Source organism: Anser cygnoides, chromosome 18 (genome assembly GCF_040182565.1).
Source record: "Anser cygnoides isolate HZ-2024a breed goose chromosome 18, Taihu_goose_T2T_genome, whole genome shotgun sequence".
NCBI lineage: Eukaryota > Metazoa > Chordata > Aves > Anseriformes > Anatidae > Anser > Anser cygnoides.
The window spans coordinates 7,654,502-7,670,058 of record NC_089890.1 but is presented as its reverse complement, the minus strand read 5'-3'; the positions used below and the strand labels follow the sequence as shown (position 1 = coordinate 7,670,058).

The window sequence follows — 15,557 nt, the reverse complement described above, 5'->3', positions numbered from 1 at the left end:
AGGGGTTGTGTGGGTGGGTTTGGCTGTGTCGGAACGGGAGCGGATCTCCGTGCGGATGCGTTGGGTCGTTGTGCCGTCGCGGGCGTGCGGACGGAGCGGTTGTTGAACAGGGAAGTGGGCAGCGAGGTGGAAATGCTGAAAGAAGAAGGTGCCAGAGGTCACGGCGTGCTGCTGACCTCTGCCCGGGGAACTGTCCCTCCTGGGCCAGCATTTCTGGAGGCTGCAGGAGGGATCTGGGTGGACTTCGGGATCCATTCGCTCCATTTTTTGTGATGTCCTTTTTTCGTTCCATTTTTTGTGATGTTCCATTTTTGTGATGGCCTTTTTGTCCCCAGTAGGGGAAAGTAGTTCATCTGTCAGGGTGGCACCTCTAGGCTACTTAAGGATGCAAAGCTTGGCCTGGCGGATGCGTGTGTCCCGTGGGGTTTGGACATCCTTCCTCCCATGGCAGGACCTGAGCATCCGCAGTGCTCCGTCTGTGCAGGCAGCAGAGCCCTCACGGTGGCCACGCTGAGCTCCACACCATCTCTGGTCATCCTTTTCAGGATGAAAACCCACCGCTTGGGGGAACGGCTTATTTAAATGAGTTGTTTTATGTGTTTTTTTGTCCAGAACAAAACGTCTTGGGCTGGTGAAATGTGAGGAGAGGAGAGAATTTGCTGGAACTTCGGAGAGACTTAGCGCGTGTGTGTGCTGCGGGGATATAATTTCTGTCCTGCCAGTGCACGAACCTCTCCTCGCACAAACTGAATCGTTCCTTATTTACCTAAAACCCTCGGTGCCTGCTTTTAGGTAACCGCGGGATACCCCGACGCCGAAGAGGAAGCCCGGTGGGCTGTCACCCCTCCAAGATGCTCTACCTGCTCCCGGCCATCCTCGGGCAGCGCCGCCCCTTCCCGCGGGCACCTCTCCCCTGCTGCAGCCCGCGGGGTCTCGCGTTCCCTCGGGCAGGAGTCCCGCTTTGCAGCTCTCCCCAGCTTTCACCTCGGTTTCCCCCTTTTTAATAGGAATGCTTGGCCTCTTGCACTCGGGCTCGGGGAGGAGCAGCTCGTTTCTGCAGCTGGCCTGCCGCCAGATGTCATCACTTCAGGCAGTGCCACGCTGCACATCTTCAGCAGTTTGAAATGGAGAGACAGAGGGAGACAGATAAGATCAGCAGCTTTAGGTGATGGCATTGTTTCAAATAAACCATGCATGACCCAAAGCTTCCACTTCAAATGGGGAATGAAATTGCTTCATCCTTTGACAGCTTGCTCCATGAAAGAAATTTATCTTCACTTAATTGCTTTAGATCCCAAGAGGCTGTGTACAGTAATTTCGAGGAGATAATTATATCAAATTAAAAAAATATGTGACTATCCGACTGCTGAGCCTGAACGCGGTGGCCGGAGAGCAGGAAGGAAAGAGGCACCGCGGCCGACTCGTGCTCGCAGGTTATCGCTTCCTTTCCTCCTCGTGGTCCCAGGCACGGTGCTGGGGGATCGCCGGAGGGTCCCTCGGGGCCGGGCAGCCCCTGCCACGGTGCCGGGCCGTGCCGGGGGTCCCACCTTGTCACCCTGTCGTGGCAAACCTCGCTAGGCAGGGCTTGGCACCGCCTTCATCCCGCTAGTTCTCCTGCGCAGCGATGCGGCGGAGGAACCCGAAGGCTTGTTGATTTAAAAACATGTATATTTAGAAGCAGAGTGTAAACTTCCTGCCCAGGCTGGGGTTGGATTCTTGACTGTGTTTGAGTTTCCAGCTTTCATTTCCTTTGCCCTCATACTTAACATTGTGTATCTCCCGGAGTGTGCCCCGGCCTAATCGCTCCTTAACCCTCCCTCTCCCCACGTTTCCCTCTCGTCACGGCACGCCGGCCCCGGTTTTTGCAGGGAGCAGCGCATCCCCTGAGCGGTCGCTCGTGGGGGGTCCCCTCCGTCCCTCGGGAGCTGCCCTCGCACCCCAGCCGGTGGCAGACCGGCGCTGGGGACCACAGCGGGGACACAACTGGCAGCTGCCACCTCTCGGAAGAAGACAAGCTCCTCCATCGCTGGCTGAAATCCTGAAGGGCTTTTCCTCTTCGTGACTCACGGGAAACAAGAGACTGGCCACTTCCAGGAGGGGTGAAGCTCTCCATCACCCGAACCTTCCCCCTCTCCTCCTCCTGGCGCCGCGTGCCCTCCCTGACAGCTCCTGCCCTCCGTCGCTTTGCAGCCCCTCTCCCGGGGACAAAGATCATTCTGTTCCCCCGGGGCCGGGACCGTTTCTGTGTGCGATCCTGCCTGGCCTTTGAAAAGGTTGGTTTTCAACAAACCTGGGCCAGAAGCGAGCTCCTCCCCAGCCCTGTGATGTGCGGGCTGGGTTTTGAAGTGCGGGGCTGCTTCAGCTGTTCCCAGGAAGTCTGCGGGGGAACCGCGTTTGTACCGGGGAGGTGAAGTCCCCCCCGTGTTTCCGGAGGGGATCTGCTCACCAGGCTCTTTGATGTCATCTCAGTTTTTTTGGACTTACATCAAGTAAGGCTGAAAAAAAAAAAAAAAAAGGAAAAGAAATGTTTTGGCTCAGCCTAAAACGTGTGCACCTGAGCGAGACGACCTGTGGCTGTCCTGGTGCCTAAGGAAGGATCCCACGGGGGGCTCCGGCCCCAAGGGCAGGATTCGGCCACCCACCCACAGCCTGGCTCCCGCAGGTGTCTTGAACAGGGTGGCAGAAGGGTTTTCTCTTGAAAAATGCCTCCTGAAGGCAGCCCTGCGACACGGCCCCGTCCCCACGTGCTGCTCAGGTGCTGCTGGTGGTTCCTCGCGTCCCACACAGACGTGGCCCCTCCGAGGGCTACGGGGTGAGCGCGTGGTCGGGTTCGCGCGTGCCAAGCTGAACAGCAGCTCCCTCTCCTCGTGTCTCCAGAGAAATCGTAACTTCCTTAGGATGACTGTCCCCAGATGTCACTGCTTCATGCCTCGTCCCCTTTCTCAGACCTCGTGGTGCTGCCCCAGGGCTCGCGTTTGATTTCGTCGTCTCCTGCCGGGTGTCAGCAGCCTCCAGCAGGTCACAGGCCCTCGTCTCGCTGCCCGCCCGCTTGACGTTATCTTGCTTGGTGTGAGGTGTGCGGGCACGGCGTGGCGCACGGCAGTGGTTAGAGGCGTCCGCTGCTGTGACCCCTGCAGCCTGGGGAGCCTCTGCCCCCTGCGTCCTCCGGCTGGGAGCGACCCACGGTTTTGAGTTTTGAGGCCAGAGTCTGAAGTTTCGAGCCCGTAGTCCCGAGCTCAGGGAGGGGAGGAGGGACGAGGCTTATGGCAGTTTGGTTCCCTGAAGCAGGGAGACCGCGTCCCTCCAGCGGTGTGCGTATAATGCTCACACACCGTGCTGTGCCGGCCCAGCTGGGGAGCTGCAGGGGGTGCAGGGGCAAGGACAGGGAGAAGCGGGGCTCACACGGAGGCGAGGCACCAGCCCTGCGTGGCGCCGCGCCGCCGCCGTCCCTGAGCTCGAGCCCAGGGCTCTCGGTGCCTTGGGTTCAGATGTGGCACCTTCTGCCCCTGCGGGGTTTTTCTGTGGTTTCCTGTAAGAGTTTTGTCAGCAGCAGCTGCTCCGTCCCTGTCCTTTTGCCCCTCTCTTTCTTTTCTCGGCTTTGTTCACGTACTTCTCCGCTCAAACCCTTCTTGTAGCTGTCAGTGAAGAACACGTCACCTAAAGCCGTTTGAAATCCGCTCGCTGCTCTTCGTATCGACTCAAAGGCTGGCTGCCCTGACAGCCAGAGCAAGGAGCCCTGGGGGGCAGGCTGCCAGGAGGTGGGCAACCTGGAGCAGAAATGGGCAGACGAGCACCCGGGGAACCGCGACCGAGAGCAGCTCCCATCTGCCTCGAAGCCGCAGCTCGCAGCGCGGTCGGCATTTTGTTGCGGAGGCCACGAGCGAACGAGTTAATGATGATCCCAGATGGCTCCGGGAGCTTGCCTCCTGCCACCCCTTCCCGTTCCCCCAGGATCTCAGATGGTGGCGGGAGATGAAGTAAAATTCTCGGGTTTGTTGCAAAGTTCATCGCTCTCCCGAAATCGTGCTGGAACTTGCGCGCGCTGCGCTGGCAGCTTCAAGGGGATGCTACCTGGTAATTAATTAGTTGTCAAGAGACAGCCCAGAGGTTCCAAGGCTTTATATTCTCGCTAATAGAAATTGTTGCTCTGATTACATTTTTCCCCCCTTGGCTGGAGGGCTGAGGAGCGCGGAGCTGTGGTCCGTGGGCAGCTGGAGCAGGCTGCCTGTCCTTCGCTGGGGCTGCGCTCAGCGTGCTCGCACACGCCGCGGCGAGCGGGAGCCTGGGGGGAGCCCAGGCTGAGCCCTGCCTTTGCCAGCCAATTCTGCTCACATTTCTCATCCCGCACCTCCCCTACCTTCGCAGGGGAACCCTGCCATGCTTCCCCGGCCCCTCGGGGCCTTTTGGTGTCATCGCTGCCATCAGCCCTGCCGCCAGAGCCCCTCCGCACCCGAGCAGAGGTGCTTCGGTGTCTTCTCAGGGCCATTTTTCTGGGCAAACGTAGAGAAACGTGCGGTGTCTGCAGCGATCCCGAGAGCTTCTTTCAGCCTCGCTTCTCTTGTCTCCTCTCCATTTTATCTCTGTAGAAACGAGCAGGTTTAGGTCTCTTCTCACAGGCAGAGGAGTTACCGTGGCGTTGCAGGAGAGGTGCTGGGTTCTTGGGTCCTGTGTCAGGGCTTCTGCGCACACAGACTGAGCTGGCGCTGGGTTATCCAATGGTTTGTTAAATGAGCACTTACATTTTCCTGCGCTATTTTCTGTTTTTTTCCCACCTTTTGCCAAGATTATTTGCTAACAACTCCCTGTTCTCCTTCTCCCCTCCTCCGGCCGTGCTCCCCAGCAGCCCCAGCAGCCTGACGCCGTGAGCAGCTCTCGCTCTTAGCATCACTGCAGCCAAACCCCGCCATCCCTCCAGAGCCTCCCTTATCGCGCCTCCGCTCAGCGCCACCACCCAGCTCTGGGACACGTCGCCCTGCTCCCTCTGCAGCAGGACGCGGTCCTTTTTGTCACGTCTCCGTCAGCATCGTACCGAAAATCAAACCTTCGTGCGGCTGCAAGGAGCGCCTGTCCGGGACCGAGCCTGGAGGTCTGGAGACCTACAGGAGGTGCCGGTGGCTGCCAGCTGTAGTGACCAGGTATGCTGGCAGGGGCAGACCTCTCTCTGTTGATGCACCGCTCTGCCTCAGCTCAAGGAGGAGCTCAGCACGGAGCTCGTCCCCACGGTTCCAGGAGAGCCTCCAGCTTGCTGCCCTGGCTGGGCTCATGCACTGGGGCTGGGTGCGGCAAAAAATGGGTGCTGGGCACACAACGGGAGAAGGAGTACAGCTCTTCTCCTGCCAAATACGTGCTGCAGAGAAGAGCCCACGGGCAGGAGAGCTGTGGCTCTCCGTAGCCTCTCGGGGAGCAGCTCTGCCCCGGCTGATCCCAGGAAACCTCCCTGTGGATGCTGTCAATAGGGCGCAGCGAGCGGCGCTGCTCTGCCGGATGCTCTCACGCCGGCGGTGCCGTGCCTTCCCTTCCCTTCCCACCCCCGGGGAGCCGGCACCCACCTGACGAGGCCGCGCTCGCAGACATGTGGTCCCTTCTCTTCGTGTTTAGTTAAGTGTGGGAGGACTCGGCGCTGAAACTCGCGGAGCTTTTAAGCTATTGTGTGCGCTGATACGGCCCCGCAAGCAGACGCGGCGATCCTACGGGCAGGGCCCCGTCCCGAACAAAGGCGCTCAGGGTGCTGTTCTGTAATAGCCGGGGGGGAGAGGCTTCTGGTGGTGGGAAGGAGCAGCCTGGAAAGGGCATAGTGGAACGCAGCAGATGAAGACAAAGGCATTTTGAAGGCAGGAAGTGGTGAAAACGAGGGCACAAGGCGACGAGGCGGAGGGCAGATCCGCGGGCGAGAGCAGGGCTGTGGGAGCCCAGCAGCTCAAGGGGCTCAGCAGAAGTGACCGGGACGGTGGCAGGGACAATGCCCCGGGGTGGCAGAGAAGCCACTGGTGGTGGCAGGGTGTGGAGGGAGAGCAGGGCGCCCCGCGCTTGGACAGGAGCTGGTGGTTGTGGGTGACAAGGCGAGGGCTCAGGCTGCTGGGGGGAAAAATCCCCGAGATGCGACAGCCCCGGGAGGGCGAGCGGAGGAGACGGAGGCGACACACGGGGCCGGGGTGGCACAGGGCTGGTGACAGCCAAGCATTTCGTCAGCTTGAAGCTGGGGACGTGGTGCGGGAGAGCTCGGGAAGGGAGGAGGGAGGAGAGGCACGCCGCTGCCCCGCGGCTTGGTGTGAGCCACCAGGGCAGGTCGGGGGCCTGTTCCCAGCCGCGGAGCCCCAGCCGCTTTCCGTGCTGCTGGCTCCCTCCTCGCTTGGCTTTTCCAGCATCTGATGTGACTCGCTGTTTGTTTGCTTGCGATGATTTCAGTTGTTTTCTATTTTAGCTTGCGACCCCGAGAGCCCGGGCTGGGGCAGGCAGGCACCGTTTGAAAGCCGCCACTTGGCGGCAACAACTGTTCGAGTCGCGGAGCAGCACCCATCTAACCCCTCTTTTCACACACTCGGAGCTTCCCAAACATTAACCTTTGGATTAAAATTTTCCATGCTTGGTCTCTCCCCAGATGTGATGTCTGAGCTTTGGTTTGGGTTCATGTTTTTCGTGTTTGCTGGGTTTGTGTTATGGGAGAATGAAAGAAATACTTTTCCCATTTAAAAAAAAAAATATATAGCCTCCAATATTTTTTTTTTTATTATTCTTATTTCGGGGATTCACCAAAAATGGTTGGAGTTTGAGGCGTGGAGCTGCAAATAGTTACCTCGGCTGCCATAAGCTCACGTGGCGGGCACGCGGGGAGGTGTCGCGGCTCCAGGTGCGCGGTGCCTCCCGCGCAGTCCCGGCTCTGCGGCAGAGCCAGGAGAGCCCCGCTGTGAGCCAGGCTGAGTAACTCCAGATCTGAAGGAGGAGGGCGGCTGCTTTTTGGTTTTTAGAAAAAAAAAAAAAAAAAAAGTTGTTTTTCAGGCTCCACACGCGGGATCGCGGAGCGCGGGGCTCGCTCGCTGCCGTCCCGCGCGGGGAGCCTCGTGGCACGCGTCCCGCTGCTCCCAGGGCTGCCCCCGCAGCAGGAGCTCTGCCTTGTTCCTCTGCTGCACCTCTCCTCGTCCCGAAGCCGACCGCTCCGGTCCCGCTGCCGACACCTCCTCGCGAGCTTTAGGGCTACCTCGGACACGCTGGAGCGCTCGGCGTTTCCCTGCGTTATTTGTTTCTGGCCGAGCAGCACCCCTCGTCTCCTCTCCAAGTCTGTGCGCTGCTCATCGGGTGGGGACCTGCTCTGTTCACACCAGTGCTTGTAATGTCTGGCCTGCAGCTCTGCCAAAGGCCAAAATTGGCTCTCCGTGCACGGCTGGATCGCGAGGACAGCGTTAGATGGAGGGTGGAGTGAGCGAATACCCCTCTCTTCCTACTGTGCTTTCAGGAAATGTCTCTAGCGCAGCTGTAAGTGTGAATGAAGTCAAAAGAATGGATCGGTGCCCCCGCTCCAGCCCACCCCACTCGTCGGGGCCCATCCAGAGTCCCCACCCTATTGTTCTGGTTCAGCTCCTCCGTTTCAGGGCAGGGGCCCTGCTCTGCGCTCAGCATCCCAGTCCCGGGAGGAGGAGCTCTGGAGAAAACAAAGACGCAGCGAACGGTTCCCCTCCCGCAGCCGCGATCCCAACCCCTCGCTCCCTTCCCTAGGTGTGTTTGCAGCCGGCTGGAAGCGAGCGCCTGGGAGCCTCGGCCACGAATCACGTGCCAAAAGAGCCGAGCGTTCGCTATAAGAAGCGGCGCTGGGCTCGCTGCTCGTCCTTAGAGGTAGCGCAGGATCCACGAGGGCCGGAGCTCGGCTCCGCGCGTGGAGTTACCTCTGGTGGGCTCTCCTGGAGCAGCCCCTCGGCAAAGAGGACGCGGGTGCTCGGTCACCCGGCTCCTCCTAACGTCACCGGGAGTCCCCTAAGTGGCAGCATTTCTCCGTAAAGCGAAACACCGAGGCGTCTGTCCCTCCCTGAAGTGGCTGCTGGCAGCGGTGCGAGCCGCTCCCCGCCCTGCCCGGGCCCGCTGGGAGCGCGCTGCCAGTGCGGTTCTTGTGGCGGGTGGAAGTGCCAGCACTGCCGGCATCGCTGGGGCTGCGGTGTCGCAGCCGACCGAGCTGCGGTGGCATTGTGCTGGTGTCACTGCGTCGCCTCCCGTCTCCCCACCCTCTCTCTTTTCAAGGGAATTCGGCTGCAGCCCGGCCGAGCAGCCGACAGTCGGAGGAGCTCCTCCCTGCGGGCGGCAGCGCGCCGGCCTGCCCCCGGCCCCGCGAGCTGCCCCTTCCCGTGGCTTTCCCCTGCTCGTTATTTCAACAAAAAGTCGCTTTTCTTGCAGTTGGCAAAGCCGCTTCTTGTTCAGGGGGAGCCGGAGTGCCCCGAGCTCCCCAGCGGTGCCTGGGGACGGCGACGCGAGCGGCGCAGCCTGGAGCGGGCAGCGTCCCGCCTGGCTCCTGGCTCGTGGAGAGGAGCTTTCCCATCCCCGTCCCGCTGCTCGGACTCAGGTAGCTGGTCCCTCCAACGTGCCCCAGGCACACGATTGCCCTGCGGCTCCCAGAGGAGGATGGCAGGACGTGTGTGACGGCTGGGGAGAGCCCCCCGAGCGCTGTGGCGGCTCGGGTCCCCTGGGGGATACAAGCAGCCTCGCAGGAGCAGCGCGTACCGCGCTGCTAGGCGTTCAAACGTTCCCCTAGAATTAGCGAGGCAAGCGTCCAATTTGCGTCCTAGACGTGAAAAGTCTGAAGGAAATGAAACACACGCAACCTGGTGGAGTAACGCGGGGACCTGAGTCAAGTCGGTGTGCGCACGTTAACGCGGATTCGGGGCTGTTTCACCCCCAGCTCTGCCACATGCCTGGCTCCGAGCTCGGGCATCTTCAGCCCTCTGCGCCCTCATCCAGCACAAAAAAGGCAGCGCTGAGTTCCCCTGGTGCAGGGTGCTTGGGAGGGACCTCCGTGGTGCTTCTTTGGTTGCGTTTGGCTGAACGGCCTTTCCTCTATTCGGCACCGTCCAGCCGCAGAGACTTAACCACTCTGACCAGTTTCCCTAGAGCGGGATCCCAGTTCAGCAGGTCCGGATCGTGACCCTCTGAGAATTGCTCGCGTTTGAGGAAGTGAAAACCCCGGCGGAGAGGCAGCGAGCAGCAGCCAGGTGGGAGCTGGGCAGCTCGAGGGGGTTTTAGCGGTTCTCGTTAAAACGGCCTCCCGCAGGCTCCGAAATCCCGAGTTTCCTAAAAGAAGAGGAGAAAATTCCAAAGGCTTTCATCCCGGTTCAAATATCAGCCGGGGCAAGGAGCAGTGGAAGTTGCAGTGGGATCTCAGATGACATTCTCTGAAAAGCAAAAGGAACGGAGTGCAAGCAGGCGACGGCTCAGCCCGGGCCCTCGGCCTCCGCACCTCTCCGTGCCTGTGCCGAGCACCAGGGGCCAGGGAGGGCGAATTGTGGGGTCTGCCCGAGGAGCCCCTCCACTTCTGAAGCCTTTGGCACCTCCACGAGATATTTAAATGACAGACAGACATATAGGGATCTGTAAATACTCCTTTGGTGCCAACGAAACCACAAAGAAGATAGAGCATTTGTGGTCCAAGGAAGTTTAAATATTTGTGGTCAAACTTAAAATTCGACATAAAACTCTCATCTGCAGTGGAAGGCGTCCAGGAACTGCATGGAGAACGTATAAGCTGTGTAAACTCACAGAAACGGCTTCCCGGCCAGCTCTGCCAGGACGAGGCAGAATATTCCAGCTCTCACCTCGCCTCTCCTTCACGCCGCCGAGGTCAGATGGCAGGTTCGTGCGGGGCTTTCGCACCGCCCTGGGGAGAAACCCACCGTGCCCTGGGGGACACGGGCTAATGGGATGTTTTCCTCGCTGCCCGTAGGCACATTGGAGGGGCGAGAGGTGGGAGGCCCAGACGGGGAAGGTGGGCGATGGAAGGGTTTGTCTCTTGGCGTGGTTTTTTTTTTGTTCTCGTTGCACAACAGCCCCTGCTCCTGAGCTCTGTCGTAACCCTTCCACTGCCCCACTTCCCACCTCCTCTGCTACCCCCCGGCCACGGGGGTCCTGTCCCGTGGGACAGGAATCACTGAGTTGCGGGTCAAATCACGGGGCAGTCATCTCCGTGGGGAAGTCCTTGCGAAAGAGCTCGTGGTACCGGCGAGAGCGCACCGCCTGCTCCGTCCCGCCTCGGCGCACGACGCCTCCGTCCGCGCAGAGAGGAGCGAGGGCGGCTGCGGGCTCTGGGGGGGGGCTGTGCTGCATCTCCCCGTGCCGGGACATCCCAGCTGCGGGGCAGGGACGTCAGGGCATCCTCCGGGCTCGGGAGGTGCCTTGTGAAGCGGGGAGGTTTCAGCAGCTCCCCTCGCTCAGCCGTGCACGACGTGTTTTTCCACGTACCCTGGAGAAGGGCTCTCGGAGAGCACCGTTGAGGTGTGCGGTCTCGATGTTGGTCTGAGTGTTCATCAGCCTCGTTTCCCAAATGGCAGGAGAGCTGGATTCAGGTTCTGGTGAGGGGCAGCTCTTCTGGTCCCAGCGTGGCCCCACGGGCAGAGGTACCCAGGAAGCACCAGGGGCAGAGGCGAGGGGACGGACCGCAGCCTGCAGAGGAAGGGCAGCGCGCGGCTGCGCGGAGCGGAGCAGTCCCCTTTCCCTTACTAAGCAATCCTCCCTTCCTCCACCGAAGAGCCTGCTAACCACTTTCTTATCTTTCTTAACTCTGCAAAACAATCTCTGGCAAGGCAGGCATCCTCCGAAATGGCAGAGGAAATAAATTCCCCCCAGTCCCTGAAAAGGAAAAGATCGGAGGCTCTTGCAGCAGGGAGAGCAGCCCCTGCCCTGAGAGCGCCGATGTTGGTGCCACGTTGGCTCCAGCGAGGATATGGGTCTCGCCTTCCTCCTTCCCTAGTCTGAGACCGTGGTTTGGGGGCAGATTTGCAGGGGCTTGGCCTCCCCGATTAGTGTTTTCTGTAGGATCTGCAAGGGAGGAGCAGAGTGGGCTCTCTCAGACTTGTCTTGGCATCGCTCTGCTTGAATTTTTCTCCTTTTCCCCTGGGAAGCCGGGGGATGTGCTGGGGGCTGGGGGTGCTGGCTGTAACAGGGAGTCCCTGGCTGTCACTTGCAGTTTCTCCTGGACTCGTCTGCCTCTTTCACAGGCCTGCTTGAAAGCTGGGATTTTTCAGTCCCTTGCTCTCCTGCCTGGCAGCTGAAATGTGTGGTCCTGCGCTCAAGGAGGGCAAAAATGCCCCAGGTGATCCACAGCTGGGGGAAGTTGTTTTCCCAGCGCTGAGCGGCGGCCTGCAGGGGCAGCTTGGCTGCAGGTTGCAGGAGTGCTTTCTGCCATGGAAATCCCTGCAGCCTGCTACCAGAGGCAGCGTCCCGCGATGCAGGGAAGCTCGCAGCCCTCGCTGTGCTGCTGGAGCACAAGGAGATCCCAGCCAGGAGCCACGCTCGCCAACCGGACAAAACCCTGCATCACTCCGGAGACCTCCTGTACCCCCATCGTCTTCCCAGGGGCGTTTCCCCCATGCTGAAGTCGTTCTCCTCTCTCAGTTTGCCACCACCCAGTGGGAACGGGCCGGCGGGGTGGCCCTCAGCGTGCCCACCACCCAGCTGCAGGCTGTCGGATGCAGCCTGGAGCCATCCCCCGTGCCGCGAGCGCCGCTGCTCCCTGGAGAGGAGTTGGAGAGAGGAGCGGACAAAACGATTCCTCAGCGCGTTAACAGGTGAATAAAACATCAGGGCGAGTCTTTCCAAACGTCAGGCAAAGCCAAAAGCTGGGTTTGGAAGCCATCAGAAACTTTCCTCTGTGGAGCTGGGAAGCTCCTCACGCTTCAGGGCAGCAGCCGGTGCCGGCGGCCGTCCCTGCCAGCGCTCCGGTCACCCCGGGCACGGGAGCACGGGGCTGGACGGTGGCTTTCCAGCCAGAGCAGCTGCTTTGGTGCTGACTTTTCCGGCAGGAACTGCTGGTGGCGAGGTCCTGCAGTACCCTCAGGTGTGTTTTGGGGTGCACAGCTTTCCCCAACCCCGTGGCAAGGCGGGACCAAGGAGGGAAGATTGGAGAGGAGGTGGGAGAGGAGCTGTAGGGCAGTGCCAGGCTGTGCCGCCGCACGAAGGGTTTGAGGGGCGCAGAGCGGGACCTGTGGCAGTGCGGGTGTCCTGGTTGGAGTTTGATCTTTCTTCTGGCCTAGATGAGTACAGATTCAATCTGTGTTCCTGCCCCACAACCACCAGGTGCCAGTCAGGGGGAGAGCTAGCCCCTTGGCAGATGGGCAGCTCTGGGGAGCGCTGCTGGCTTGGCACAGCCGTGCAGGGCTCCCCTCCTCTGGTTGTCGAGAGCAGGCTGCAATCCCCAGATGCACCCACAGCTTCCCCATGTCTCTGGTGGGTCGTCTTTATCTCCTTCATCTCCTAGAGCTGCCAAGTACCAGCATGTGGCTGCAGTTTGAGGACATGGTAGCAATCTGTGTGGGCTACTCTGGCCATAACTGATCTCTGGCACCAAAAATTGGATACCTCAGCCCAGATCTATCTTCTCCCCAGCTTTGCACCTTCGTGTCATCCATGCTTCTTCTCTGCATCACTGCCTGGCACAAGCAAGGCTGGTCTTAGCCCAGCAAACCCTCATGATGGGCACTTGGCTCCTTTTCCATGCTGCTTTCCAGGGCTGGAAAGATGGAAGCGTTCACCAGGCTGAGAGCACAGCTGCTCCCTTGACTCCCCTGAGACCGCGCTCCAGTGGAGAGCGCAGTGGATGGAGCTGTGCTCTGCAAGGCAGGGCTGCTGGGAGGGAGATTCGGCCAGGCTGTGGTCTGTGCTTTCTCTTTGAGGAGCCACTGCTTTGCAGAAAGTGCTTCTCCAGCGACGGTGATGGGAAGGAGCAGCCAGAAAAGTACCTCCGAGCTCCTCCATCCTCCCCGGGCACCTTCCAAAGCGCCTCACTGCTGTGCTGGGGCGGGATGGCAGCGCCGTGGCTGTGCTCCCAGGTCGTGCACCGAGGTGTGCACATGGGAGCTGCGTCCTCCGAGCCTGCTTGCGGGGTTAGGCAACGTCAGAAGTGTCTCTGAGAGAAGCTGTGGCTGAAGTCAGCCCTCAGCTGCAGAAACCAGGGTTGTGAACCAGCTGTAAGCGCTTCTGCCCAGCCGTGGCAGATGCTTTGGTCCTACCCAGGTGGCCTGAATCTGGGGCTGGGCAGGGCGAGGGACTCCTCGGCCACGTCCTGGCAGTGGAACAAGCCCAGGGATGCGGGGCCGGGATAAGCCAGGGTTAAACCCAGCCCAGTTTTTGCATGGGACGGTGAGCTGTGAACCCAGGAGGGATGACAGCAAACCCAGCTCTTCCCTTTGAGCTCCTGCAGCTCGCTCTGCTGCCCTCTGCACCTCCGAGCTGCCTCCCGGGGGACAGGAGGAGGAGGCTCAGGGGGAGAAGGAGGCTCAGGGTGTTGGGAAGCATTTAGCCCCGGCCTCGGGGCGGTTCAGCAGCGGCACCGCAGGTGTTTCACCTGGCTTGAGCAGACACCGCGTGGTTTAGGTTGTTCGGGGCTCACTTGGTTTAAGCACAGAGCGGCTGCCTCACTCCCACCAAGCCGCGTTTAAGGCAATGTGGCAAAAAAGCAGCGTTATCCCCACGCTGGGTCGTGCTTGAGCTTGGCTCTGACTCCCGGCCCTGTCCCATTCCCAGCTCGGAATCCGGGATGGGATCTCTCTGTGCTGTGACTCAGGCTCCTCGTGTCCCTTTCCCCTCCTGACTCCAGCTGTGGGGACGTGCTCGTGTCTCCCCCTCGCACACAGCAGTGCCGAGCCGGGGGTGGCAGCGCGGCCTCCGAGCAAAAACCCTTCTCCAGCGCCGCTTCCTCTGGTGTGTTTGAGTCCAAAGTTTCCCCGAACAGAGCTGCCGGCATGCCTCATGCCTCAGAGCATGCGGGACGGGGGCAGCCCTCCGTGGACTGAGTCAGTCCCTCCTGGAGGTGGCGGGTCCCCCGGCTGAGCGCGGCTCCCCGGGCCAGCTGGCTCGGCCGCCGCAGGCTCCTCGGAGCAGCCGAAGGAGCCTGCATTCCTGCCTCGCAGTTATTTGCTCTTTAGGACGCTGCGTAAAATTAACAAGTTGTAAAAGCTGATTGAAGGCGGCCATGGGTGTGACAGCGATTCGCCTGGCTGCAGGGAGGTGCTGAGCCGCGGGGCCGCCCGCTGCGGGCGCTGGGGATGGCGGGGCAGCCCCCGACGTGCCTCTGACCTGGAGTGAGAGCAGGGCTGGTTTGTGGCAGTGTCACCCTGCCGGCCCCAGGTGCTTTCATCCCCTGGGCACGGTGCTGGGACCGGGTCCCTTCCCTCCCCTCGAATGCCAGCAGGACACGCGCTGCGTCTCCTCCATGCCACCCCGTGCGTCAGCACCAGCTCTGCCTTCATCTAGTTAAACAGCATCACGCAGCCCTTGGGGCAGGCTTTCCCTTCAGCGTGGTTTACCTATAGGGGAAAAAAATAGAGGAGATCAGCCCGCGAGCCGGGGGGAGGCCCCGTGCCCTCCCGGGGACACCGGTCCCGGCCTCGCCAAGGTCCGCAGGCGGCAGCGAGCGCGTCCCGATAGCGCCGGAACCGCAAAGCGGCGCTGAAAACACGGCAGCTGGTGCAGCTCATGTGCAGCCCAGTGGGTCTTCGCAGGCAGTTAGGGTGTGTTAATGTGTGTCCCGCTGTGTCCCAGGCAATGATTAGGATGTTAATGTACGACCTAGGACTTGGCAGTCGCAGCGCTAACGAGCCTCCTCCTCGGCGTGCCCTCGCAGCCACCAGCCCTCTGCGGGTGGCTGGCGCTGAGCTGGTGGTTAGCGGGTCTGATCTAGGGGCAGATTAGAAACCTCTCATCTCTGGGCCCGGCCCGATGAGATCAAGGCTCGCAAGCGGGGCTGCTGCAGCCCGAGCCACCCCGCGGGGTCCCACGCGTCCCCACGAGGCAGCGCGGCAGCCGGGGGCTCCGCGATCGCTGCCTGGGTCGCTCGCACCGCAGGGGAACTGAGCCCGGGTCACATACGAGGGCACCAGACCACTTCAGCAATTCTCAGTTTCAGTTTTCCTTTGTGAGCGGCTGCGTGCGTGTCAGGCCTATTTTAATACCCGGCGACGACTCGAAGCCAGGCTTTCGGTTCCTGCTGTCTCGCTGCACGCTCGCAGGGGGAAGGGCGCGCGGGGCGGCTCCGTTCCCCCGCCACGCCGGGGTGTCCGCGGCTGCATCACCCAACGCATCGGCACGATTTGGTTTCATACTCGACCTTGCCTTTTGGGAGGGCAGGCGCGGCTCCTGGAGCCCCAGCAGCTCTGCTGCTCTCCTCTCCAGGCTGGTAGCGAGGAGCGGCCCCGTGAGCCACCGGTGCCTCTGCAGCCGTCCCCGCGGCCCCGGACACGCCGCCGCTGCTGCGGGCACTCGCGTTTCCACCCCGAAACGGGAAGTTTCTGACTTGCGGCTTGCCGCGTGTCACGCGAGGCTCCGATCTGCCACTCTTGAGAGCCGGGTGCCAGGCACGGGTCACTTGT

General features: G+C 61.0%; 1 protein-coding gene across 6 annotated transcripts in view; it reads left to right on the top strand.

The window, feature by feature from the left end:
* SMG6 (SMG6 nonsense mediated mRNA decay factor) overlaps window positions 1-15,557 on the top strand; it is a 109,016-nt gene that overhangs the window by 72,741 nt on the left and 20,718 nt on the right. The window contains exon 15 of one of the 6 annotated variants that reach the window (XM_066979837.1): window positions 6,422-14,495. The exons of the other annotated variants lie outside the window; for them this stretch is intronic. Coding sequence (XP_066835938.1) covers window positions 6,422-6,559 — 138 coding nt within the window. The 3' untranslated portion in view covers window positions 6,560-14,495. Of the gene's footprint in view, window positions 1-6,421; window positions 14,496-15,557 lie in introns of those variants that run through there. 6 annotated transcript variants of the gene reach the window in all.